The sequence below is a fragment of the Oreochromis niloticus genome, linkage group LG13, assembly GCF_001858045.2.
Source record: "Oreochromis niloticus isolate F11D_XX linkage group LG13, O_niloticus_UMD_NMBU, whole genome shotgun sequence".
Lineage (NCBI taxonomy): Eukaryota > Metazoa > Chordata > Actinopteri > Cichliformes > Cichlidae > Oreochromis > Oreochromis niloticus.
Genome location: NC_031978.2, coordinates 28,144,948 through 28,169,809, shown reverse-complemented (window position 1 = coordinate 28,169,809; position 24,862 = coordinate 28,144,948). Strand labels below are relative to the sequence as shown.

General features: G+C 41.4%; 1 protein-coding gene across 4 annotated transcripts in view; it reads left to right on the top strand.

Moving 5' to 3' along the window:
- The first annotated feature begins 97 nt into the window (after nucleotides 1-97).
- plekhh2 (pleckstrin homology domain containing, family H (with MyTH4 domain) member 2) overlaps nucleotides 98-24,862 on the top strand; it is a 34,620-nt gene continuing 9,855 nt past the window's right edge. The window contains exons 1-20 of one of the 4 annotated variants that reach the window (XM_019366820.2): nucleotides 98-294; nucleotides 3,518-3,658; nucleotides 14,583-14,645; nucleotides 14,741-14,884; nucleotides 15,123-15,206; nucleotides 15,335-15,416; nucleotides 15,575-15,760; nucleotides 18,172-19,097; nucleotides 20,276-20,351; nucleotides 20,434-20,528; nucleotides 20,707-20,866; nucleotides 21,617-21,753; nucleotides 22,099-22,212; nucleotides 22,343-22,429; nucleotides 22,553-22,711; nucleotides 22,831-22,911; nucleotides 23,029-23,208; nucleotides 23,493-23,601; nucleotides 24,132-24,244; nucleotides 24,363-24,542. In XM_019366820.2, coding sequence (XP_019222365.1) covers nucleotides 3,536-3,658; nucleotides 14,583-14,645; nucleotides 14,741-14,884; nucleotides 15,123-15,206; nucleotides 15,335-15,416; nucleotides 15,575-15,760; nucleotides 18,172-19,097; nucleotides 20,276-20,351; nucleotides 20,434-20,528; nucleotides 20,707-20,866; nucleotides 21,617-21,753; nucleotides 22,099-22,212; nucleotides 22,343-22,429; nucleotides 22,553-22,711; nucleotides 22,831-22,911; nucleotides 23,029-23,208; nucleotides 23,493-23,601; nucleotides 24,132-24,244; nucleotides 24,363-24,542 — 3,099 coding nt within the window. In that variant the 5' untranslated portion in view covers nucleotides 98-294; nucleotides 3,518-3,535. Of the gene's footprint in view, nucleotides 295-3,517; nucleotides 3,659-8,145; nucleotides 8,355-14,582; nucleotides 14,646-14,734; nucleotides 14,885-15,122; nucleotides 15,207-15,334; nucleotides 15,417-15,574; nucleotides 15,761-18,171; nucleotides 19,098-20,275; nucleotides 20,352-20,433; nucleotides 20,529-20,706; nucleotides 20,867-21,616; nucleotides 21,754-22,098; nucleotides 22,213-22,342; nucleotides 22,430-22,552; nucleotides 22,712-22,830; nucleotides 22,912-23,028; nucleotides 23,209-23,492; nucleotides 23,602-24,131; nucleotides 24,245-24,362; nucleotides 24,543-24,862 lie in introns of those variants that run through there. The other 3 variants (XM_003452313.5, XM_025897550.1, XM_025897551.1) reach the window with 3 other exon arrangements.

The following is a 24,862-nucleotide window of genomic DNA, read 5'->3' as shown; positions in this document are numbered from 1 at the left end:
TGGTGGATGACACACGTCAATCAAAGGCAGACGTACCTTTCCGGCGCTGCTGAGCAACTCCTACCTAGTTTTTGATTGGACGTATTTGATGAAGCCACACCTTTAAAAAAAACGCCAGCCCTTCACCAACTTTGCTCGAGAAATGCAATGAAAACCTCTGGGAAAGACAGAAATTCACCGTTTTAAGCCATGAATTAGCATTTTCTTCACAGGAATAACAGCAGATAAAGAAACGCTGGACTCGACATGACGTGAAGCTCCTCGTAAAGTGTCTTTACGTTAATATTATTAAGGGTAAGTCGATGAAAATGGATGGTTTTAATTATTAGGAAATGAATTATGTATTTTAATAACGGTTTAGCAGCAATGTACATTAACAGTCATATAATATTTATAATAACTTAAATAGACTAATGAATTTTGTTTATCAGCACTAAAGAAACAATTTTTGTAGGAAAATGAAGAAATGCTATTTATGTATTTTATTGATAGCAGATTATAAGTTTAACTTTTAATATTTGAAAGTTACCCCCCATTAATGTACTCACAAACCAATGTTTAAAATATCCCTTTGCCACATCATAGAAAGTGTGCTACCACAGACATTGTTAGTTTTGTTGCACCTCATCACCTCAGTTTTCTTTTCTTGCTACAAACTGTTTTGAGTCTCTTCAGGAATACTTGGGAAAGTAGATGGATTATTGTTAGTCGGGGGAACTGGGCAAGTCACAGTGGTCTTTCTGACAAATCAAACAGCTACTGTGTGAGAAAACATGCTGTTCAGCTTTGACTTTTGGGGTTCATGTGCTCAAAGTAACAGTAGCTTTTTATTTTTCATCTCTAAAAGTTTTTGTAAAAAAGTTATGCACCAACTACTATATGTAATAATTGTTTATTGTTCAATGATAGTAATAATAGAATTAGCGCACACTTGAAACTTAACTCAGAACTGTTGAGGCTCAATTTGGGGCTCAAATCTTTCTGATGAGAGTATACAGAATGAACTTTTTTTTTAAAAAAGTATTATATTGTAATAATTTACAAAATCTTTTTTGGTTATATTTTCAAAAGAAAGAAGGAAATAGGAAAGAAACTCCTAGTCCAAGACAGAAATTAGAAATGTTTGAAAGAAGAAGGTTAGAGCTCAGACAGCTGTAGTGAAATGTGTGAGGTGCAACAAACCAGCACATGATGTTGACATCTAAGGGATGGGTTAAAAGGATCAGTTTGGTTAGTCAGATACGAGTGATGATAATAATTAAACATGGTCATATATTTGGATTTGGTTTTTAATAAGAGGAAAAAACCTCAATATTCAAATAGGTTAGTGTTAGTGATAATATTGGATGTATTTGAACTCTATTTGAATAATGTAACTGTCTGCAGCTCTGCTTTAAATTAGCATGACATATATTCACCGGTGACTTTGTTAGGTACACCTGTTTGATATCTAATCAGCCAATCAAATGGCAGCAGATCTGTATATTTAGGCACGTAGACATGGTCAAGATAGCCTGCTGAAGTTCAATGTTGATTCAAATGAGGCAAGTTGGATGTCAGGTCAGAGGAGAAGACCAGACTGCTCTGTGCTGATATTAGGGCAACAGTAACTCTAATAACAGCTCGTTACAACCAGGGTATGCAGAAGAGCATCTCCGAATCCACAGCACATCCAGCCTTGAATGTTACAGCAGTGGAAGACCACACTGGGTGCCACTCGTATCAGCTTATCAGACAGGAAACAGAGGCTGTAATGAAACTGCATCACCAGAACTGAAAAATAGAAAAAAAAAAAAACAACCTTTGTCTGGTCTGAAACGTTTGGGGATTTCTTTACCTGATTATTGAGCATGCATCAAGACATTGTCTGGTCTGATTTGTTTCAATTTCCACTGCAGCAGGGTTAGAATTTGTTATAAATAGTGTGAAAACATGGATCCATCCTGCCTTGTAGCGACTGTTCAGGCTGGTGCTGGTGGTGTATTGGTGTGGAGGACATTTTCATGCCTCACTTTGGCCCCTTTGTACTGATTGAGTATATTTTAAATGGTATATAATATTATTGCTGACCACAGTGTGCATATCTCCTGATGGCTACGTCCAGCAGGATAACGCACCAGTGTCACGAATCTCAAATCATCTCGAACTGAGAAGTGAGGTAGTTCACTGCACTGAAATAGTGTCCACAGTCAAGAGCACCTTTAGGAAGCGGTGGAACGAACAGGAGGATGACATCATAGATGTGCAACCAACAAATCTGCAACAGCTGTGTAATGCTGGGGATTGATTCAAACACTTTGTAGAATCTATGAAATAAAGAAAAAGGCGGTTCTGATGGGAACAGGTGGTCCAAGCCAACAAGCAAGATGTAGATGTAGGTGACGTATCAGTGTATATACCACTGGAACGTGTTGCGCTCAGCTGATACGTTTTCTAAACAGTCAAGAGATTTTATTCGATCAGAGTCAATTTGACTTCCTTTAAACCTTTATTTATAAAACCAGAATAACTTCATCAGCAGACCACATCCAGATGAGCTTTCAAAAGAGTCCCGATTGTGTCTGTGTGTGCTGATTCTGACTTTGACCAACAGGAAGTCTGAGAGAAAGATTGCAAAAGAAAACAATGGGGGCCGGGCTTTAGAGGTCAAATGACCACATGTTTTCTTTAAGAATGTGTGTGCTCCAATATCAAAAAATGACTAATATTCTAATAAGATGTTGTTCATTTACCTTTAAAATGTAACCAGCTGAAGGGTGGTGTTGTAGCTAAACATAAACATTTTGAATATTACAACTGCTATAAAAACACCAAGTGTCAAATTCCAGCATATTTAATGAGATACTAGCGGTTAAATGTGTGATATGTGAAACGTAAATTTAGAATACAAAGCGTTTCTTAATGTTTATAACAACAACTTTGTCATATTAAACTCCGTCCCCTCAGTCCCTCGTGCTGTTTTGTTTTGTGGGGTGAGACTTGGTTTATTCCTTTCCCCTCGTCAGTGTTTACCACAGCAAACAGGCAGCAGAAATAAGCCTGTGGAAACTACTTTATGGCGTTCCTCCACACATGTTTGCAGTCTCTTTGTGAGGAGGCCAGGCTGGTAATGAGAGGTTATTACTAGGAAGAGAGAAACCCAGGCTTTCTATCCAACATCACAGACGCTCTCTCTCTCTCTGCTGCCTGTTTTCCTACATTAGTCGTGGAAAATGTGATACAACTCTCTTTTGGAGAGGGTGTCGAGGTGTTTTGGACTAATAGAGCTGTTTTCCTGTTTGTGAGTGATACGCCCACTGCCCACACTGGTCCAGCTGGGTTACACCCTGGAATATTTCAGGTGCTGCCTGGCTGGTGCCAACACATCTGGTCAACAACAAGCCTCCGGACCATTTTTTTCACGCCTGTGTTTCTTCATCTGCTCTTATGGAGATAATGTGAAAATGTTAAATGTCTGCACAAAAATGTTTTGCTACACATAATGTACTGTATATACCCTCTGTGTCTCGCTGCTTAGGGTATTTTTCAGAGGGATATGGCGGAGGGGGAGGAGGCGATGAGCCAAGAGGACTGGAAGGAGAAGTGTGTGGTCCTGGAAGCACTGCTCATGAAGTTCAGAGTGCAGATCATCAAGATCCGAGAGCTCACAGCAGACAAGGTTGGCTTGAGTACATTCATCTGTGCGAGATAAACCCGGTCAAACAGGTACAAAGCTATTTTGCAAGAAAAGCTATGCTGATGATCGACAGGCAGATACTGTTTGTTATATCTGAAAGAGCAGAACAGACGTGACGGCAATACCGAATTATGGCAATGCTGAAAATTCTGTCATATGGAAATGATATGGTAAAATATCCCAGCTGGCCATCATCAGTCCAACAAGCAGAGACTGGCCACGCGAATGACATTTTCAGAGAAAACTCCCTTAACTGGGATTCATTTGGTTTTAAAGCTGAAGGATGTGCTCGTCAGTGAATGAGTACTCCAAATATGATCACAGACTGTATTATGACAGATTAAATTTTTTACAGTGTTGAATTGTCCAGCAGGCAGACCAATACAGTACCAAAATAAAGAGGAAGAAAAGGGACGAAGAAAGCAACCGTCAGTTGACTCGGCTACAGCCAGTAACCAGTCGCCTAACCTAACTGGAATTTGTTTGAAGATAATGCTGAATTAAAATACACATTACTAATAAAACACTGGATCCAATGATTATCCTTTTCCCATGGGTGGCTTGTTTATCCTGTAGTATTACGCTCAACACTTTTTTACCTCGGCCAAGGACCTCTGACCTCTCCTTCAAGACCAATCTGAAGGTCAGAGTGATAATAAAAGCATGTTTCTTGCTGCCATTGTTTATTATTAACAACATTTAGGGAATGATACAGGTATGTGGGGATTCTAAATATCACATTGTAGTTTGCTTCCAACTATCCTGTCACATTTGACTCCTGACCTCACTTTTACGTTACATCGCTGCCTTTTTTAAGTTGACCCCGAAATGTGTTACATCTTTAAGGAAAGTATTGTCAGGAGAAAGAGAAAGAGCTGCCTCATCTCATCTCGCTTCGACTTCTGTAATAGCCTCTGCTCTGGTGTTACCTCGTCATCAATTGGCCGACTGCAGCTAGTCCAAAACGCTGCACGGCTCCTAACTGGCACACGCAAGCGAGATCATATATCTCCTATACTTGCATCACTACACTGGCTGCCAGAGAGCTTTTGAATTGATTTTAAGATCTTAACACTTGTTTTTAAGACGTGGAATAGCCCCTACATATCTTGCTGATCTCCTAACCTGGTATTCTCCCCCAAGATCCTTGAGGTCTGCAGTCCGAATGCTTTTGGTTGTCCCTAGGTTCAGACTAAAGCACAGAGGAGACCAGACATTTGCCGTGACTGCCCCCAAACTGTGGAATACATTGCCTTTGCATATCAGGTCCTCCCCAACACTGGATACTTTTAAAATCCGTGTAAAGACCCATTTTTATTCTCTGGCTTTTGATTCATCATTAGTTTGTTACCATTATTCTTTCTATGATTTTATTCTCTTCTAAAACACTATTCTGTTTTTCTTTTATGTCTTCTGCTTTGTCCATTTTATTGTACAGTACTTTGGTCAACACTTGATGTTTTTAAAAAAAAAGTGCTATATAAATAAATTTAAACTTGAACTTAAACTTGAACTAGTTAGTTAGAAATATACTGCAGTATTCTTGTCCAGTTATTTACGACTCAGTCCCGATTATCCACCAAAACCAGTTCTTTCAGAATCAGAGATTATGCAAACAAACTTATGTTCAAGGGCAGCAGATGAAGGAAGTGGTGCTGCTCACAAAAGCTTAGACACACTATTTAACAAATGATCTCTGGGAAGAGGAAGAAGGTCCTCGCATGTATGGGAAGATGATGCGCATTCTCAAACAGAGTGGTGGTGTGTCTGGTGGGCACAGAATGGGCCGTCCCTCCCAGCTGGCCAACACTGGGCCGGCCCAAACTGCTCAGTGGCCTAGATCTGAAGCGGCTCTCCAGGGATGCTGATTAGAGCTCTAATGTAAACAGCAGTCTGACCACAGGGCTGCGCTACGAAGTGCATGATGGGATTGACCCAGCTCCAGTCAATTACAGACTCAAAGTAAGCTCAGCTGGACAGCAAAACAAACTCCCGGAGAGACTTGGAAGAGAGATTGGCTTCGGTGGGTTTTTGCAGCCCACGTAGCACATGTGAAAGTCTCTGCCGTGTATTTTTGGCTCTATCCATCCTGTTTGACAGGTTTACGGCCTTTTTCCACTCAGCAGTAGAAAACACACTGTTAAACACACCATAACACACACTGTGTTTTTCTTCTTTGGTGTGTTTACTCAGTCCTAGCTTTGCTCTTTGGAGGTTACGTGCCGTGTAAAAACAAAATATAAGGTGAGATCAGGGAGATGAATCGGCCTGATAGAAATTTTGAAAAATTGAGGAAATTGTAGTAAAGTTAAAAATCATCCATCACTCAGTTTTATTAACTGCTTATCTAACTGAGGGTCACAGGAAGGCTGGAGCCTACCCACAGACAGGCCGGCCGTTTGTCAAAGAGGGGTCAAAATGGGGTTTTTTAAGTTACCTCATGGATCAGTTTAATCAATCGGAAGCTTCCACTGACTTATTTTTTTGCTACGTAGCCACACGGAGGAATTTTACAGGGGATTTGTTCATCTTTTTCTTATTTTTTGTCATGTTTTTGGTCGTACAGCATGTGCTCATGTTTGAATCATGTAAAGCTACTCTAGTTGTCTCGTCCCCTTAAACCTCAGTTCTGTTAGGAAGCCAGTTCTGAGACCAGAAGCGGACTTGGTCTTGGTCTTGATGGGGACGACAGAGGCAGCTGTAGTGTGTAATCTTGGTAGACATCAACAAAGCCTTTATCCTGCATTAAACTGTTGCTCAGCACCCTGTAATATTTGGTCAGTATGACTGCTCTAATTCTGATGAAGAATAGCAGTAATCCTTAAGTCCTGACTGCATACCAAAGATGACTGATGTCATCAGGATCCAGAGTTCAGTCAGAGTTCAGCAGCATTTCTAAAAACACCAACACAAACAATGATATTGAGAAAAAACAAAAACAAAAGCATATGTCAGTACTCCAGTAAAGCCAAGTAAGTTTAATGTGAACATACAAACACAATTCTGAATCATCCACATCCTTTATAATTCCCGGTCTCATTCAGATCCTTTAAGCAATTATTTTATTTGATAAAAAGTTTAAGCACAGTCCAAATACTGTGTACGCGGTCTGAAGTAATATGTTCTGACTTTGCTCATGTGGCTTTGTTGTATAATGACGGGTCAACATGTTTTCACTGACCTCGTAATGCTCTGAGCTCATCACGTTAACATCCAGACCCCTGCTGGTGTGTTTTTCTCTGCTGTGGCTCCCACCGCCTCAGCCCGAGCTTGTTGTTTTTAAAGCCGCGTGGGGGCGGATGTACGTCACTGCAAAATCCCCCTAATATCGCTTCACAGAGGTAGACTCATAAACCAGTGAGGAGTGGGTTTAAAAGAATTAATTAGGAGCAGTGATTCATTGTACATTTCAGATTCCCAAATAACTGGTGCTAAAAACTGTTTACTGTTTCTGATGTATTGATGGCACTGCAGCATGTGCATAAAGGCAGATCGCAGTTTGTGGCATATAACCCTGAAAGAGCTAAAATGCTGGTAATACTGTAAGATCAAGAAAGTGCTGTTCCTAAAAGAAGGTTCAACAAACTCTGAGCTGAGTTAGTTCAGTCAGTATGAGTATGAGCTGAGTGTGTGTGATTCACTCTGGCAATGGATAAATAAAGAGGGGAGTCTCCATTTTAATCCAGTCGACCAACATCAGTGGATGTCCATGTGGACTGTGATATTTATCTTATGTTATGATTTAATTAAACTGGACCTCTCTGTCATCAGTAAGACCCTTTTATATTGTCTGTAATCACCATTTATCCAACTTCAGTGGGAATCGAAGCCAGAATCCTAATTTTATATTTGACAGAAACTGAGAATAAAAAAATGGAGAAACAGCTCAGATACAGTTTCCTTATGGACCTGAAATATACGTTAGAAGCTCTGGTTGTCATCATTTAATAGCCATGTTTCAATGTGTGGACACTTTTTCATATGAAGTGCAGTCAGAATACAGTTAAACTGTCTGCAGCCTGCTAAAAATGCAAGGTACAAAAAGAACTCCTGCTTAACTGGGATTTCAGTGTTTGTACAAAAGTAAACTTTTGCAAATGAATGTGCTTTGATACTTTATGGACAATGAGATAAAACCGAGTGTCAGTCAGCCGCTGCAACAGCAGCAGGATGGGAGGAGTCAGAGAGAAACAGTTTGTTACCCCAGTAACTGAACCAAAGTTTAACTTTGTCGCTGAACTTTAGAAAAGAGAAACGGACAAAAATCTACAGCTGAATTAACGCTAACAAAGACGGGAAAAATGGCAGTGGAGGAAACTACAAGCCCAAAACACCACATTCAGAGCAACCTTCAAAATAAAACAGGAAACACATGGAGATGAGACAACAGCGGGGTCAGTGGCTCGTGTTTATTACTGTATCGAAATGTTCACGCAGATCCAGCTGCAGAACATTCAGGCTTGAGTCAGAGCAGACGCTGTGCTGGAGGGCTCCGGGTCAGCGTAATACGACAGGCCGTCCATATGAACACGCAAACAGAATGAAAATTTGTAGAGAAAGGGTTAAGGGGTCAGACTGACCATTTTTGGGAGAGGAATGCAGGAGTAATAGGAAAGGGATTCAGAAACACAAAGGAAGAGGAAAACTAAGGAGCCATGGATAATTACATCTGCAGTGGGTACAATATATGTCCTTTTTTTATTTTTATATTTATTTTTCCTTTTTTGTTATAGTTTTTATTATTGATCAACCAGCAATATGTTGCAGTTTGTGTTTCTTATTATAGGTTTTTTCCCCCCTTTTTTGCAGAATTACCTTGAAAGAAGATAACAAAGGTTTTGAATTTGCTGTTCCACAAAACTGGAACATAAAATGAATTGACAGCAGTCTGGGTAGACTTGGCAAATTACTGAAATCCTAGAAAGCCTGTATGAGGTGACTGAGAGGGAAAACGGGGGAGGAAGAAAAAGAAAGAAAGAAAAAACATGAAGCCTTGTCTAAGGATTGAACTGCCCAGGGGAGGAAATACCCAGTTTAGTAAATAGTGTGTGTGTGTGTGTGTGTCACACAGGAAGTGAGTCTGAAGCTGAAATGTTCAGTTATTCTGTGGGTGAACCTGTGTGCATGCAGGTCAAGTTAAATTCACGTCTAAACTGTTTTCACTGAGACTTTGCACAAAAGTGAAAACTGATGTTGTGTGTGTGCGTGTGTGCGTGTGTGTGTGTGCGCGTGTGTGCGTGTGTGTGTGTGTGTGTGTGTGTGGGTACAGATATTTGGATTTGGGAGGCATGTTAGTTTTGGCCAGTGGGGTCTCTCAGCTGAAACAGTAGGCTACACATCTCCTTATGAAGACAAAGCGACCATGTGTGTTACATTTTCTATGTATCAGCCTTCTCCCCTCCTTTTTTTAAACTAATGCATTCATTCACTTCTTCTCTTCTGTCCGTGTGCATGTGTGTCTGTCTCAGGAGAGATTCTCAAACTCCCTATAAAATTTAGGAAAATAAAAGGACAGGATGCTAAATGTTAAAATGAACTAGAGATAAAATCAAAACACACAGGAGGTGAAATTAGTGGTCAAAGTTAGGGGGGGCGTGGCCACTTGACTGGCACATGCCCCAGCACAGATACTTTCACCAATTCAGACCTGGAAAATGGGCCTGTTGGCTGTTTGGAGCGTTTTAATTAAATTATCTGACAAGTTATTTGTGTGGTGCTGTAAGCACGGCTAGATCCAGAGTAACAAAGAGTATGTTTGCGTCAGACGTGTTGGGATATCAAAGATAATACATAAGCAGAGGTGCACGTAAGTGGTCCGCAGGTGCGCATTCGCTGTCAAAATAAAAGACGCGCACCAGATAAGAAGTTGCAACACGCGTTTGCGTACATAAGATTTTCTGGAGGAGGACAGACATTTGTTTAGGACTCTTAAAGATGTCGAAGAAGCTCCTTTAAGCAATTACTTTGGTGTTCCTCCACCTCCAAAGAAATGTCAGAAGGAGTCCGAACCGCAAAAGAAACGCGTATTCTTGGAAAAGTGGTTGCAGGAGGTGAGCTGGCTTCAAACAGATGATGAATGCACAGAGATGTGGTGCAGAATATGCCGTGGTAATCCCACTCTAGCGGACAAAAACAGCGCCTTTTATATGTACGCAAACGCGCGTTGCAACTTCTTATCTAGTGCGCGTCTTTTATTTTGACAACAAATGCGCACCTGCGGATCACTTATGTGCACCCCTGTATATAAACACACACAAACCATGTTGCCGAATTATGTGGATCCATATTTTGATTTGGCACAGGTTTCCTGCGAGATCCCCTTCCTGACACAGTCCTCCCATTTATCCAGGCTTGGATAGTCAGATAAATGTGTTATCCCCCAAACCATTGTTTTCGTGGCCTTCTGTGATTGTCTTTGTGGATTCCCTTCTTCTCGTTTAATTACGGTTGAGACCATTGTTTGTTATTTCAGATGCTATTCTTTCTGTTAGTATTTGTGCATCTGTAGGCAGTCCCACATGGGATATCTGGTCACCCTAAGCACATCCCCTCCAAGATGTTATGTTTAGATTTTGGTGTTTGACATTTTAATCTGTCTGTTAGTTGACACTTATTAAAAGGTACAGCTGAGTATTTCCCAGCTGCTGTTAAACAGCTTGAATCTCTCAAGCTCCAAGAATATTCAGTGTTCACTTTGGTCTTTTGGATGTAGTTCTTGTCCAACAACGTATATTTTGGGTCGTTGTTGTATTTGCAGACAAAGTGAGAACTCAGTGTTTTGCTGACTGCTTGAGGTTTCATTTCAAAATATTCAAAAATATCCTTTTTGCTGAATGATTTCTTCGACCTTGACAAGATTTCCATTTCCAGACACGCTGAAAGCTGAAAGCACATCATTGCACAGCAGTGGTTTCTGCTATGGCTCTATAAAAAGGTCCGTTTTTGAGTGGGCGAATATTATCGACCCTCGCAAATGTTATCCGGTAACTTTATTAAAAAGAAAATATTGTTGTGGAGCCAAAAATGCTCATTTTAATGCTTCAAAATGCAGATTTGATAAACAAATCAGTGACGTGATATGAGAGAAAGTGTCTCAGTTTTACGCACAAAGCTTTCTGCTCTTTCTTTGCTACACATAAACATCCGCTTGCAATTTTGGTCTCTGGCTGCCCAGTCACAGGCACATAGATGCCTACGGCTAACCTTAACATTTTCAAACAGATGTTGCTTTTCCTCATGCGTGTCCATCTCCACTTTGCACGTGCTGGGGTTCTGTTTTTTGGACAGCTATGGTATGTGCCTGCCCCAGAGTGTGCCAAAGAAACTAGAGAGTTTATTGCTTAGATTGTAAGGGAAGCCCAACTGGCACTGCTATATTTTTTTAAAATCATATATCTATTGTTACAGTGGTGGATCCTCATAGTAAATGTGGTCAAAGTTTCATATAATGAGGTCAAACTTTGTACAAGTAATTCCTGTGGGCCAAAAGCTGCATACTGCTCTAATAGCTCTGTTTCAGAGGCTTTTCCTGCTCTTCGGTCTGTTTGAGGTCACAGAGAGCTAAAGAACTAACATGGCCATCTCACACACACACAGCTCTGACTGGGAGCACAGAAGCCCCACCCGCCTGATCAGAAGAAAATGGCTTGAAGTGAAGCAGAAGCTAAAACAGCTGATTTCAGACTTTGTGTGAACTGCCAGAACCATTCAAATAATAATTAAGATTATTCTGAACTGAATGTCGTGAAATGAACGTATTAGATCCCCTATGAAATGTAAAATATATGTCCTTACTTAGTTACTTGTACTTAATGTGTCAATAAAGTCTTTGTCAGCGTTAGCCCCCGCTGCAAGTTACCATACTGAGTGTACATCTGTGGTGTTAAACCCGTTTTAACTGTAAGGTAAGCACTGTGGGTCGCAGCCTACAGAAAGAGGCTTTGTGAGCTGGCTGTCTGGCCTGCGGATGGAGTGGTGGGGGAGGGATGGATGGATGGAGCGAGTTCAGGGGGAGGTTGGCCACAGGGCGTCAGTTGTGGAATTCCAGGAATGGAAGTTGAACTGGATTTCAGATTTTGGATGTGGACGGGGAGTCGACTGCAGAGGTGATAGAGCTCTGTGGAGGCTGAGGGAAAGCACAGAGATCACGTGTACGTGAGCGTCAGGCCTTACGCGACGAAGCGGCAATAGCAGTGCTCGTATTGTGCATGAACACAAAGAGAGTAGCAAGGCGTTACTCTTATCCCGTCCTAAGTGAGCTGTACAGGATGTGACACACACACGCCCAGGTTGGGTTCATCCTATATATAACATCATGAAGCAAACACACACTTACTCGCATGCTCTGATATGCAGCAGTTAATGTGTTTAAGCCTTTTTATACACTGTTATGTCTGGTGTGTGCGTAAAAGTCTGTGTGCGTGTCGACTCCAGCTGTAGCCTACAGTATACATGGCCTGTAATTAGCATGGCGTGTTCTGCCAGATGCTATATCTGTCATTGAGAGAGGCACATGTGGTTGTTCGTTTGTGGTACAGTGGAGGATCTATATAGGGAAGAGAAAGACTGTGTATTTGTGTGTGATATGCATTGACCTTCATTCATGTCTGCTCTTCATCACAATGTGCTTTTTCCTGTAAGTAAGTAATCTTTAACAGTAATGCTTCTGGGGTTCACAGGGACTGCAGCAGTAGGTGAAGAAAAGTTTGCTGCATCTGTGTTATTGTTGGATTCGTCACAGTTTGTCAGTTTTATCAGGACAAAAGTATCTTCAAAAACCAGATGTGCAAAAGCTCTACCTCAACTGTCCAAATACTGAGTTGAATACACCCACAGCCTTTTTCCAGATGTGGACACGCAGTGACATAATCCTATAAATTCTTCTTCCTAGAATCCGCTTCTGTGAAATGTTGTTCAAATGTCAGGTGGAACAGCGGTTGTGTAAAAGGTCTCGCTTCCACTTTGGTCCAGAAAACGTTGCGTGGTGGAAACAGTGTGGGTGTCTGGCAGGGTGTGGCTTCCCGGCCTTGGCCTGAGCTCGGTCCACTTCTTCTGGTCTCTAGAAGTGAACAGAAGCAGGGGAAAACTGGAGCTCAGCCATGCCTGTCTCCAGGCTAAATACAGATGTCGCTCTTCACAGCGGTTTCCATCAAGTTTGGATACGGCAGCTACTAATTTAAGTGCTAATTTGTCGATTTCTACGGAGTAACATAAGACAAGGAGCTATTCACAGCGCGTAGCTGGCACCGTGATGTGACACATGAGAGTGTGACCTGGCTGCAGATAGAATGATACTTTATTTGCCTTTTGAAGGAAGAAATCATTTTTGATTAAAATAAAAGCAACTGATATGTTTTCCTCAAACTGTAATAATTGTAAAACATATTTTTTAAGCGATTGATGGAGACATCCAAGTCTAAAATTCCTTCAGGAAAACTTACATTGCAATCCACACAGTAATAAAAGGATGTTCAGTACACATAGAAACCCTGTTTATTGTACCTGTGAACAGATAAAATTGCCTCAACTTTCCCCCACAAAAAATGTTTTTTGCATGTTCCCACTGTGTCTGTGTGGGTTTTCTCCAGGTCCTCTAGTTTCCTCCCACAGTCCAAAGACATGGAGTTAGTGGGGTTAGGTTAATTGGTGATAATAAATTTCCCGTAGGTGTGAATGTGAGTGGGAATGGTTGTCTCTCTGTGTTAGCCCTGTGACAGACTGGTGGCCTGTCCAGGGTGTGCCCCACCTCCTGCCCTTTGATTGCTGTGCAACCTTAAATTCGATAAGCAGAAGATGGATGCTGTGTGTATATAACATAAAGTGATGCCAGCCCATTCTCTTTCTTAGTATTAATAAAAAGGACCAGTGATGTACATATACTATACACTACATGTTATTTACTGATTAATTTTTTTAAATGCATTTTGTACATATGTGGACATGTCGAGGAATATTTTTGCCATGGTGGTTGCTGCGCAGACAGTTTCCATCTACAATCCTGCATATTTTCCAGCTCAAAGCTTCTGAGGTTGGAGAGAGTTTCCTCAGAAGACAGTGGTTCCTACGCTGCTTCCGCCACTCTGAGCTGAGGAATTTCAGAGGAATGTTGTCCATAAAGTCATCCCTCTGTCTCGCTCCTCATTCCCACAGATTTTTTTAAATCTCATGTCTGTGTGTGTGTGCGTGTGTTTAATCCGTGTGACCTTTTGCTGTTGTTTTAGCACACTCCTGCTAGCTTCCACATGTACTGCTGTGATCTTAGCACACAAAGGGCTACTTGTAACATTGGCACCTCATCACCATTATGTAATGGTTAAAGGCGCTATATGCTGCACTTCTACAGCCATGAAAAGACTTTATAACAATGTTGTAAACAAATGAAGCCATCCCTAGCCTCCCAGTTACCAAATGTTATAGAGTGTTATTTTATATTTTGTCTGTAAAGCAAAAGCACAACTTCAGCATGTGGAAGATAAATAAACTAGCATTGGAGGTTGCTTAAAATCTCAGTAGTTTGTGTTAAAAATGGCTGCAAATGAATGTGAATCTATGTGAATAGAAACATTCCTTCGAATAACAGAACCCAGCTGAATCGCATCTGCTCCTTTCTAGCGTGGCAGCGTTATCTTGAGTGGAGTTCTCATTAGGCATGCGAGACTTTCTTTGTCTTTATTTGGTGCTGTTGTGTTTGGCTTCAGCCTCGAGTGGAGTGGATATTTCATCTCTATGCATTTGCAAACATTTGCAGTCTGGATCCCTGAAAGGAAACTGATTACTAATTTTAGATCGGACGGGGTTATTGTATGGTTTATGTGGTCCTTGTATGAAGATGCAACAAGACTAGTAAGATATTAGGATTTTTTAGGGAAAAAAAAGTCCAGTTGAAATAAAATATTTGCTTTTCCAGATTCAGCAACTGGAGACGCAGGTGATCGATGCAGAGAAACGGGCGTTCACAGCTCAGCAGCAGGTGAGGACCAGAAACACAAGTTCGGCTGTTTGTCTTTCCTTTCGGCGCATCAGAATGCAATTATGTGAGTGCATGTGTGATGATTCCAGATGCAGTGGATGGAGGAGAAGCTCAAAGCAGCAGATGGTCAGTCTGGAGACTCAGAGGTGCGTCTGTTTCAGCGGTGCCAGGAGCTGCAGGCATTAGTGCAGGAGAAGGAGGATGTAATCGCACAGCTGGAGCAGCAGCTGGAGGAGCAGGTAAAAAAAAGCACACGCACTAAGAATTTCAACAGATGTGATGCCAGTGGAGTAATTCATAATCCCCTTTTTTTATTTAATACCACATGTATCTCTATGAACACCATCTTTAACCTTCTTACTGTTCATTTGTGTTTCCCCGCCCTGTTCTCTGTTTGCTTCGTCTCGATCTGCTCTTCATGTTCCAAAATATATTCACCCAGAGAGACAGACGGCTCATTTTTACTTCTTTCAACAGAAACAGCTCCGCCTTCAAGATGCCAAGACGGTGGAAGAGAAGGCAGCTAAGATCAAAGAGTGGGTGATGCTGAAGTTGTCAGAGGTAAATCTGTGTGTATGTCAGCTGTAAAGGTTCCTAAAACACAGATAAGAAAGAGACGGAAATCTGAAAGATAAGTTAAAGTATTTAATGAGGTTGCCGGTTTATGTGAGAACATGTTTGTGCTTCAGTTTGAGGTAGAGAATGCAGCATTAAGAGAAACCAACAAACAACAGGAGGCTCAGATTTTGGAGCTTCAAAAACAAATACAAGGTATAAGCTTTTGGAACTTTGTTGGAACATGTTAACCTGCAAGTTATACGCAGGTTAAAACTCCTAAATGCCTGCTACTAGCAAAAATAGATTTATAAATGCTAATACATTGTAAGCACACGCTGCAGTATGTGCATGACTGTTTGCTGCTTTTGCAGCCTTTGAGCAGAAGTGCAAGGGTGGAGCTGGAGCCCTGTGTAGGCCAGGTGAAGCCCAGCGTCTTAGCAGCCTGACGTTCGGCTGCTTTCAGGTGAGAGGGAAGAACCCGCAGGTCCTGACTGGACCAGCGCCGTCCCAGAAGACCCTGAGCACGCAGGGGGAGACAGACGCCAGGGACAAAACGGGTAAGTCCCCACACAGTCACACAGCTATGGATAATGAAAACAGCATCTGTGAGTGGTTAGATGGGACTCCGGGGCAGAGCTGGACACAGGATGGTAACTATCTGAGTGAGGTCATAGTCATGCTGTATTAAGGAAAGTATTTGCCACTGGAGTATTTTATGGGCTATTTGGAGACTTTTAATAATAATAATAATGTGTGATAGTTATATAACATAATAACATCACTGATTGTTAGAGTAAGAATGTGAAGAAACAATATTGTTACATTGTGAGATACTAAGATTCTTCAGTCATAATTGTGCAGATCTATTTAATGTGGTGCTGGAATTGTATTAACATTGTTTGCCAAACTGGTTTTAGTGTGTTAGAAAGCCAACACTCACTAATTAGCTATAAACACACAGCATAACAGAGGCTGATGAGAACAAGAATTGGTTTTCCTAGTGTTTGGTCATAAACCAAGTATTGTTTTAAAGGAAGAGTGAGAGCTGAAAGCTTTATTCAAAACAAAGCAGTTAAGAAATGGTGTTTCTGGGCACAAAGGTCCAGAAAAAAAGCCTGAAGAGAGGCTAAAAGTGGGTTGAAGAGCTGGAGTTAATATACTGCTGCTCAGTGATCAGTGATGTGTGTCAGGTGGGTCAGAAAGGAACCTGGAGTGAAGCCACAGGAAAGGCTTTCACACATAGGGGAGGATGTACTAACTGGGGGGAGTTTGTGTGATGCCGCAATTGCAGATTTGCACAAATGGGGTTGGAAAGTTCTGCAGGTGATCTACAAAAAATGGTCTAACTTACAGACAAAGATACAGCCAGTACATTATGGAAATGGACTGGTTCTTATATAGTGCTTTTCTACTCATCTGAGCACTCAAAGCGCTTTACACAACTTGTGCATTCACCCATTCACACCACATTCGCACAAGCACATTGTTCTAAGTGCTTTCTAAGTAACATTCACACGCATTCATACTCCGATGGATGCATCAGAGAGCAATTTGGGGTTAGTATCTTGCCCAAGGATATTTGGTATGCAGACTAGGGGAAGCCAGGAATCGAACCACCAACCTTCCGATCAGTAGATGACCTGCTCTACCACATGAGCTACAGCCACCCCTTAAGAAAGAGATGGAGACATTACAATAATAACCAGACTTTTACCAAGACCAGCGCAAATCAGCAGTTTAAAAATAACTAACCTAAAAAATACAGCATAACAGCAGGTTTTTGTTTTTTTCTCATTATGTGAAAAAAATGTTCTGTGTGCGCACTGCTGATAAAAGACCCACAGAGACGTTTTAATCATGTACTGAACTCTGAAAATCTGAAACGGTTCAGTTCTGTTGCCAAAAGGTTGATTCTGTTCATGTGGACGTAACGTTTTTATAGCGACTTCTTCAGTCTCAGCAGACTGCAGGTTTCCCCAACCTTATAAACAGTACATTTGCACAATGACTGAAACCAGCACCACTGAATGAACAACGGATACAATGTGAGGTCAGTTCCTTGATCATACTTTCAGTCAAGATGAGTCTCACAACAAAAATAACACGTGCCGAACTTATTGACTCACACTGTGTGTTTCATTTAAATACTCTCCTCACAAAGTTTTGTGCTCTGACAGGGAAACTCCAAATCGATAAACAAAAAGACCAACCACCAAAACATCTGCTGCAAAACTAATGCCACATCTCTTCATTAAATCCTGACAGCAGCTTTTCAAAGTCAAAAGAGGTTTTTGCTGTGGTGCAGAGCATTAGTAAATCTGGCCCGTGAACACACTTATTATTGCAGACCTCATTAAATATGTATTTAGATTCACTTTCAGATCCCGCAAGTCAGCCATAATATAAAATCCGGCCAATAAAAATACTTTTTAAAGCGCCTTGCAGTGTTTCTGAGTTTTACATTGAAATGTCTGTCAAAATGTAGTTAATGAGACTCCGAAAGATCAGAAGTGTCTGAGTCTTGCGATATATAATAGTCACTTTAACTAATACACAGCATTACAGGGCAAACAGGAAAAGGATGAGTCAGGATCTGACAGTAAATGATTATTCCTGTGCTTTTGCACACTGCACTGGTCAGATGGAACACAGATGTCAGGTTTGCATGGTGAATGCTGCCTCCACCCGAGCTGTCAGATATATTTCTGTTTGTGACGTTAGCACTAGCGTAGATTTGCAAATTCACCAGAAAATAAATGAGGGGGAGAAATTAGATCAAAAGTAAAGAGGGGGCAACTAATAATCCTTCAATTAACTTATTTAATTTGAATTATTTAACTTTCTTTCTTTTTTTGAAATATATAGTTCATTTAAATTTGTACTGTAATCTAGAAAGATCTCAAATGCTTCGTCTTTCGTGCTCCACCAGATGTGAAATTATTGCACATTTTTATGTTTTCTTTGGCAGATAAGAGTAGTAAGAAGACAGCCTCATCAGTGACAGATGGTGAAGGCCATAAACCGAGCCAAACTGGACTGCTGTGTTCTCCGCTAGAGGATGACGGTGCACCTGAAAGCTCTGTTAGCAATGCATGTGGACCCGAGTCCCGCCGTGTATTGTCTGTGCTCTCCAGTGCTGCATCAGTGGAGGAAGAATTGTGTGAGAGCAGAAGCGGAGCGTGTGGTCTGGAGATCAGCCGGCCCAGCAGCGAGACCTACCTGACAGCTTCAGATGACAGCAGCTCTCTGTTTGACGATGACATGCAGCGTACAGAGCGCCCCAGCTTTAGCCTGCTGGAGTCATCAGATGGAACACTAGCAGGGTGTAAGAATGAAGAGGAGGAGGGACGCACGGCTAAGTTGGAGGACTGCACCTCTGAGGAGCTCAACAAACGATTCCAGTCACAGAGACTTGACTCCTCATCATCTTCCAGTGAACCTAACACTCCCAGCCCCATCCTCACACCAGCTCTCACCCCTAAACGGCCCAACCCGCCCCAGGATCCAAAAGACAACCCCGCCTCACCCAAACAGCCCCGCCTGAGGACTCCCACAGGGTTTGGGTTGATGAACGTGTCTCTGGCCAAGAAACACCTAAGCCAGCCGTCAATCAGCAGTGAGGCAGCACACGGCCAAACGCGTAATGCACTCAGCATGCTGCGCCCCCTCCAGCCTCAGGAAACTGATGTTGACGCACAGCAGGAGGTTGGCATGGAAACGGGCAAAGCCATAGTTCCCGAAATCCTTCCCGGCTCACAAGCAGCAACCACCGTGCCATCCGCACCAAATTCATCTGAACCTGGGACAGAGATGGGCTCAGAGAGGCCAGACTGTGATAGCACCACACCTGGCAGCAAACCTCCTACTCCACCTTTACACAGGCTCCCCTCCTGGGTAAGACTGCCCAAGGTTCATGTTAGGCACACCAAGTTTTTTTTTTAAATTGCAAATTTGGTATTCCCAAACAAATTCCCAAACAAATTCCCAATGTTCAGCTAAGTATGGATAAAGAAATCACATTTGTTTCTTACAGAAATTAATCCTTAATACATTGGAAAGCTGCTGATGTTTTAGGCAATTAATTTTTTTCTACAGAATTTGGTTTTTCTAGATTAAGGAAACAATATTTTACACTACTGTGAAACACAGAGTCCTTCATGTGAAACATTACAATTTTAACAACATATTTTCTTCTACAAGTGTTGGACTAAGTACAGGAACTTCTCCATGTTTGTAATTCTGTTGGTTACACTGCCATCTGCTGTAAATGTGCATAAACATAAAGGTTTCAAATAGAAAACAGCAGTTTTCTGTGATTAGAATTAGAAAGCCGTCTTAGCAATGGGGCGGCTAAGCAGGTTTAAACTGAAAATTAACTGAAGCCTAAAGTCAATAAATAGTAAAAGAAAATATCCAGTCAAAATAAATATTAGTAAATTACTGGACATACAATAAACAAAAAGTTAAATTAGCTCACTGAATTGATAAAATTGTTAGCTAAATTGCTAGCTTTAACCATGCTAAACAAATGGCTATTAAGTATTAGCTAATCATGCGCTATCAGCTAAAGTAGTAAGCTCAAAGTAGTAACATTTGAAATTTTTAAGTAAAAATAACAGTTAAAAGCACTAAAGTCACAAAAGATAATAAATATGTATTAAATTAAGATGCAAATTAAAGTAATGGGCAGGTTGTTGAAATATTTGCTACTTTGCTACTCATTGTGGCTAAACAGCTGAGAGAGTCAGATTAAAGGTAAAATGACCTCTTGCTCAGATTATTAACCAGGAGCTGCCTTCATATACTGAAGGGAGATGATATACAAAAATAAATATAGTGTATACAGTTATCAGCTTTTGAATGTTATTATCTTAATTGTCCTTAATGTAAATATGTAAGAAAAATTGTGTATGTTTCTGTTCTGTGTACTGTTTGTATATGTGTCTTTCTGGCTGCTGTTACAACCAAATTTCCCCTTGTGGGACAATTAAAGGATTATTCTATTCTATTCTATTCTTAATGGCAGACTTGTTTTTAAAATTGACTAATGGCATAGCACATTTTCTTTTCAGGAAAGTCGTATATATGCTGTAGCTAAATCAGGAATCAGACTGTCTGACACTTCATGCACAGGCCTGTCTAACAAAGGTAGGAGAGTGTCTGGCTACTTCGTTGACAGCTTAGTCTGCTGTAGTGGTTTCTAATAAACAAACTGTACTTTGTGTCCTAGACCCATCCCTTCAGTCTTCCTATCCAGCCTTTGTAATGTACACATCACTCATCTATAAAAACATGACTACACCAGTTTACACTACTCTGAAGGGGGTAAGTATAAGAGTACACAGCAAGTTTTACAGCCATGTACACTCCCTCACTGTCTATTTGATCACTTGTAAACTTGAAAAGAAAGTGCTTTTTTTTATAGTTAACAGTAATTGTGTCACCAAAGTGGATTTTAATATCCAGTATATGGCTCTGAGTGTGTGCCATTTTCAAATTGCAGAAAGCTACTCTGCTGAGCAGCAGTCCCTTCTCAGATGAGTCATCAAGCTCTGAGGAGTCATCTAGTTCAGGAGATGAGGACGGCTCCCTGTGCAGCTCCCACACCTCCTCCAGCTCCAGAAAAGACAGCAGCCCAGGCAGCCCACGCTCTCTCAAGAGAGGTACAAACAACCACTGAATATAAAAGATGGACATAGCCTCTAGTTTTACATTGTGACCTTCCCCATTTTTACTTTTTTGTATCCCCGGTGACCATAGACTGTGTAAGAGCATCACACAGATCTATATTAGTACCATACTAATTAAAATACTTGAATTAGACAGGCTATGAGTCCAACTGACCACTTAAGGTCAGCTGCCATTCTTTGAATTGTTAGTACACTTGCCAGGTTCAGTCCTTAAGAGAAGCAGAATAGTTTTTAAACCCAGATAATTATGTTATCCTGTTAAATTGATACCATCTGTTATAATGTTACAGACAGGCAGGACTAATAACATTTGCTGCACACTAATGCTATAGTTTTATTATTAGCCATAGCTACTAGCTACTAACTTATTTATAACTAAATGGCTAATGTGGCTATCGTTGACACAGTGAATGGTTCTGCATGTTTAATTTGACACAACCCTCCCATAGAGCACTAGCTTGTGAACCACAGGCTAAATTTGTAGCTATTGGCTAACTGCTTATAGCTAAAAAAAAAAAATAATAATTCTTTGTATTTGAGAATTGATTTTTTTTTTGACAACACAGATTTTAAGATTGATATCTGTGGGGATGGACTCATTTTTGGAGCTAGTCTCGTGTGGCTATCACAGGACCTGGAGATTTAAGAAGTCTTTTTGTTTCATTCTTCACCTCCAAAGACTGTCTTTCTCTGTTTTTCATGTGTGAACTTACTGTCCTCAAGCTGTGTCCGTGGCGTCGATGACATCAGAGTGTGACTATGCCATCCCTCCTGATGCTTACTCCACTGACACGGAGTGCTCTGAACCTGAGCAGAAACTGCCCAAAACCTGCTGTTCATCCAGTGACAACGGCAAGAGTGTTAGTGACAGATCGCTTTACCTCTGACACGCTCAACACTTTGTTGTTAGTTTCCATGCTTTAAACTATGCTGACTGGTTAAGTCAATCAATTAAAGCTAATTTTAATAAGAAAACTACAACTGAAGTCTTTGAGGTAACTCTAAGATTAGAAATTCATGCGACTGAACATTACTACCTTCAAAAGTTATATGAGTATTGACTTTGTTTTTTCTGCACACAGCATGATGACATCATGTTTTTGAACCTAAGGCTCATTAGCCAACCTTTAGTTAATTTCTCAGGTCTGTTTCATTAGCGGTTCTCAGTTTTACTGCATAAAACTGAACAGTGTCACAACCTTTAGGAGCCAATGGAGAAGTCAGGCTATTTGCTGAAAATGGTCAAAACCTGGAAGAAGACCTGGAAGAGACGCTGGTTTGTCCTCAAAGATGGAGAGCTGCTCTACTATAAGTCACCGGTATGTTGGTTTCAACAACAAAAGCTACTTTCGGCTGCTCCGCATGTTTGATTTGGCAGATTTTTATGCCAGACAGTATCACTTCATCTACTTTTTCTGAACAAGATTAGGATTTCTGATTCTTCCACAGAGCGATGTGATCAGGAAACCTCAGGGTCAGATCAAGATCAGCGCCACCAGCAGCATCGCCCGTGGCGACGGCAAACAAGTTCTCCAGGTATTCGGTCTTCGATGAACAGCCACAATCATCTAACATTTCTAGACTTGAATTTATTTTCTTTTAAATCCTTTCCTTCACATTTTCACGCCCACCTGGGCTTTTATTTATCCTTGTGTGTAGATAGTAACAGGAAAGCGCGTTTACTACCTGAAGGCGGACTCTCCTAACCTGCTCGAGGAGTGGCTTCGGGTCCTGCAGAGCGTGCTGAGGCTGAAAGCCGCCAGTCCTCTCTTCACTCAGCCGGATATTCGCCCTGGCATGAAGGGACTGCTCATCAAGGTCCCCGCATCAAAGTTTACTCATTTTCTAAAACTACAGAGAAAAATGGCTTTACGTGTAACACAATATTTCACAAACTTCTGTGTTTTACGCTCCGATTTGTACTTCCTCTGCTGCAGGTGAAACACGGCTACTCTAAGCGGGTTTGGTGTGCTCTGATCGGCAAAACGTTGTACTACTTTCGCAGCCAAGAGGACAAGGTGTGCATCTGTAGAAATACATCTGTAGCCTTTGTCAGGAGCAGGTGATCAATTTAAAACTGACCTGAGCTGTTACTTGTCACTGAACGTGGAGCGCACGTCTGCTTTTGTTTCCAGTTCCCACTGGGTCAGATTAAGCTGTGGGAGGCTCGGGTGGAGGAGGTGGACAGGTCAAGAGATTCAGATGACGACCTGAAGGCATGCGGGCGAGGCCTACAGCCGGCACCCTTCACCATCGCCATCCACCCACAGGAGCAAGGACCCACTTACTTGCTCATTGAATCCTGCCATGAAAAGGTCAGCACGGGACTGAAAGGTTGAACTTTTCTGTTCTGTAAGGCAGGCAGACCCGTGTGTCTTCTGACCATGGCGTTTAAGCTCATGTGTACAGTCATTTTTCTCTACTGCAACAAATCTGCTCCTGAGCTCTGAGACTGAGAGCAGCTCCATGAGAGGGGCTTCCTGTATTTTACTTGAAGCTAAAACTAATCCAGTCAATTTTAAACTACAAACTGATGATTATGCATAATTATGTTTCCTGTTGTGATGTTTTCTCACGTGTCTCTGGGATCACTGTGTAGGAGTCATGGCTGTACCATCTGTCTGTGGCGGCAGGCACTACGGTGGGCAAAGTTGGCACTGAATTTGAACAACTGGTGGGAAAACTCTTCCAGCTGGATGGAGATCCAAGTGAGTACAAATGATTTTGTCTTGTGTTGTGTTTTATAGTTTTGTTTTACTTGATTCAGTTTTTTTCAGACTTTCTCTCATCCACAGATAATTTTATTGCGACTTAAAATGTCTTTCGTCACATGAATAACCAAAAAAACATACTGATGTAATATTAATAAGGAAGTCTGAATTAAATAAAGAAACATTTCTCACTGCAAACCTAGCCTTATTGTACCTTAAGGTTTTCTTATTAATGTAGGGACGTTATTTGTCAGGTCACGTTTACAGCAGTACAGTAATAAAGCTCAATAATAAAAATGCATGCACCACTGTCTGTTATTGAAGGTTGTTTTTACAAATTTGACTCAGTTTAGTTCAGTTTTGGAAGTACAAAGTTAAATTTGAGCTTTCATTTTTATTTTAGTCATTTCTAAGCTTTCCCATTTACGTCCTTTGAAGTTCCGTCTGGTTGTTTTGTTTTGGGCTTATTTTTGCCTTTATTTCTTCCACCTTTTATTCTTATAACCCACTCTCCTACCTGCCTTCAGACTCTCAGATTTGGAGACACCCCATGTTGTGTTTCAGCAAAGAAGCCTTGTCATTTCCTCTCACCACCCTGCCCTCACAAGCTCTGCAGACAGAGGCAGTGAAACTCTTCAAGGTACCACAAACCTCCACATGTTCAAATAAAAAATGTGGTCACTGAATGTTTCTTCTATCAAATAACTAATTGTATCACAAATATTTTCTCTCTTTTAAACTCCATCACCGCCTCTCAGACTTGTCAGCTCTTCATTAATGTGGCCATCGATGCTCCGGCCATCGACTACCACGTCTCCCTGGCCCAGAGCGCCCTGCAGGTGTGCCTGGCCCACCCCGAGCTTCAGAATGAGTTTTTCTGCCAGCTCATCAAGCAGACCCGCAAGAGGCAGCCACACAGCCATCCGGGACCCCTGCAGGTTTGCATTCTCACCACACAGTGGCAGCAGCAGTATGCATTGTTAAGTGGAAAGGCTGGCAAAAAAGGCGTGGTATCATCAGGGTTCACTGACCTAACGAATATCAAAACTGCCTAAAAGGAGATCTTTTAGTATCTATTACTATACGGATCAATTTTAAAACAGTGCCAGCATAAGAGAGTCTTGCCTCTCTTATGCTGGCATGAAAACCAGAAGAGTTTTGTAGACTGTCTGTTCTCTGTCACTCTGTGGTAATCTTCCATAGCCAGTAACCAGAAATACCAGAAATACTGTCAGAGGGCAGAAAGAACAGCAGACGC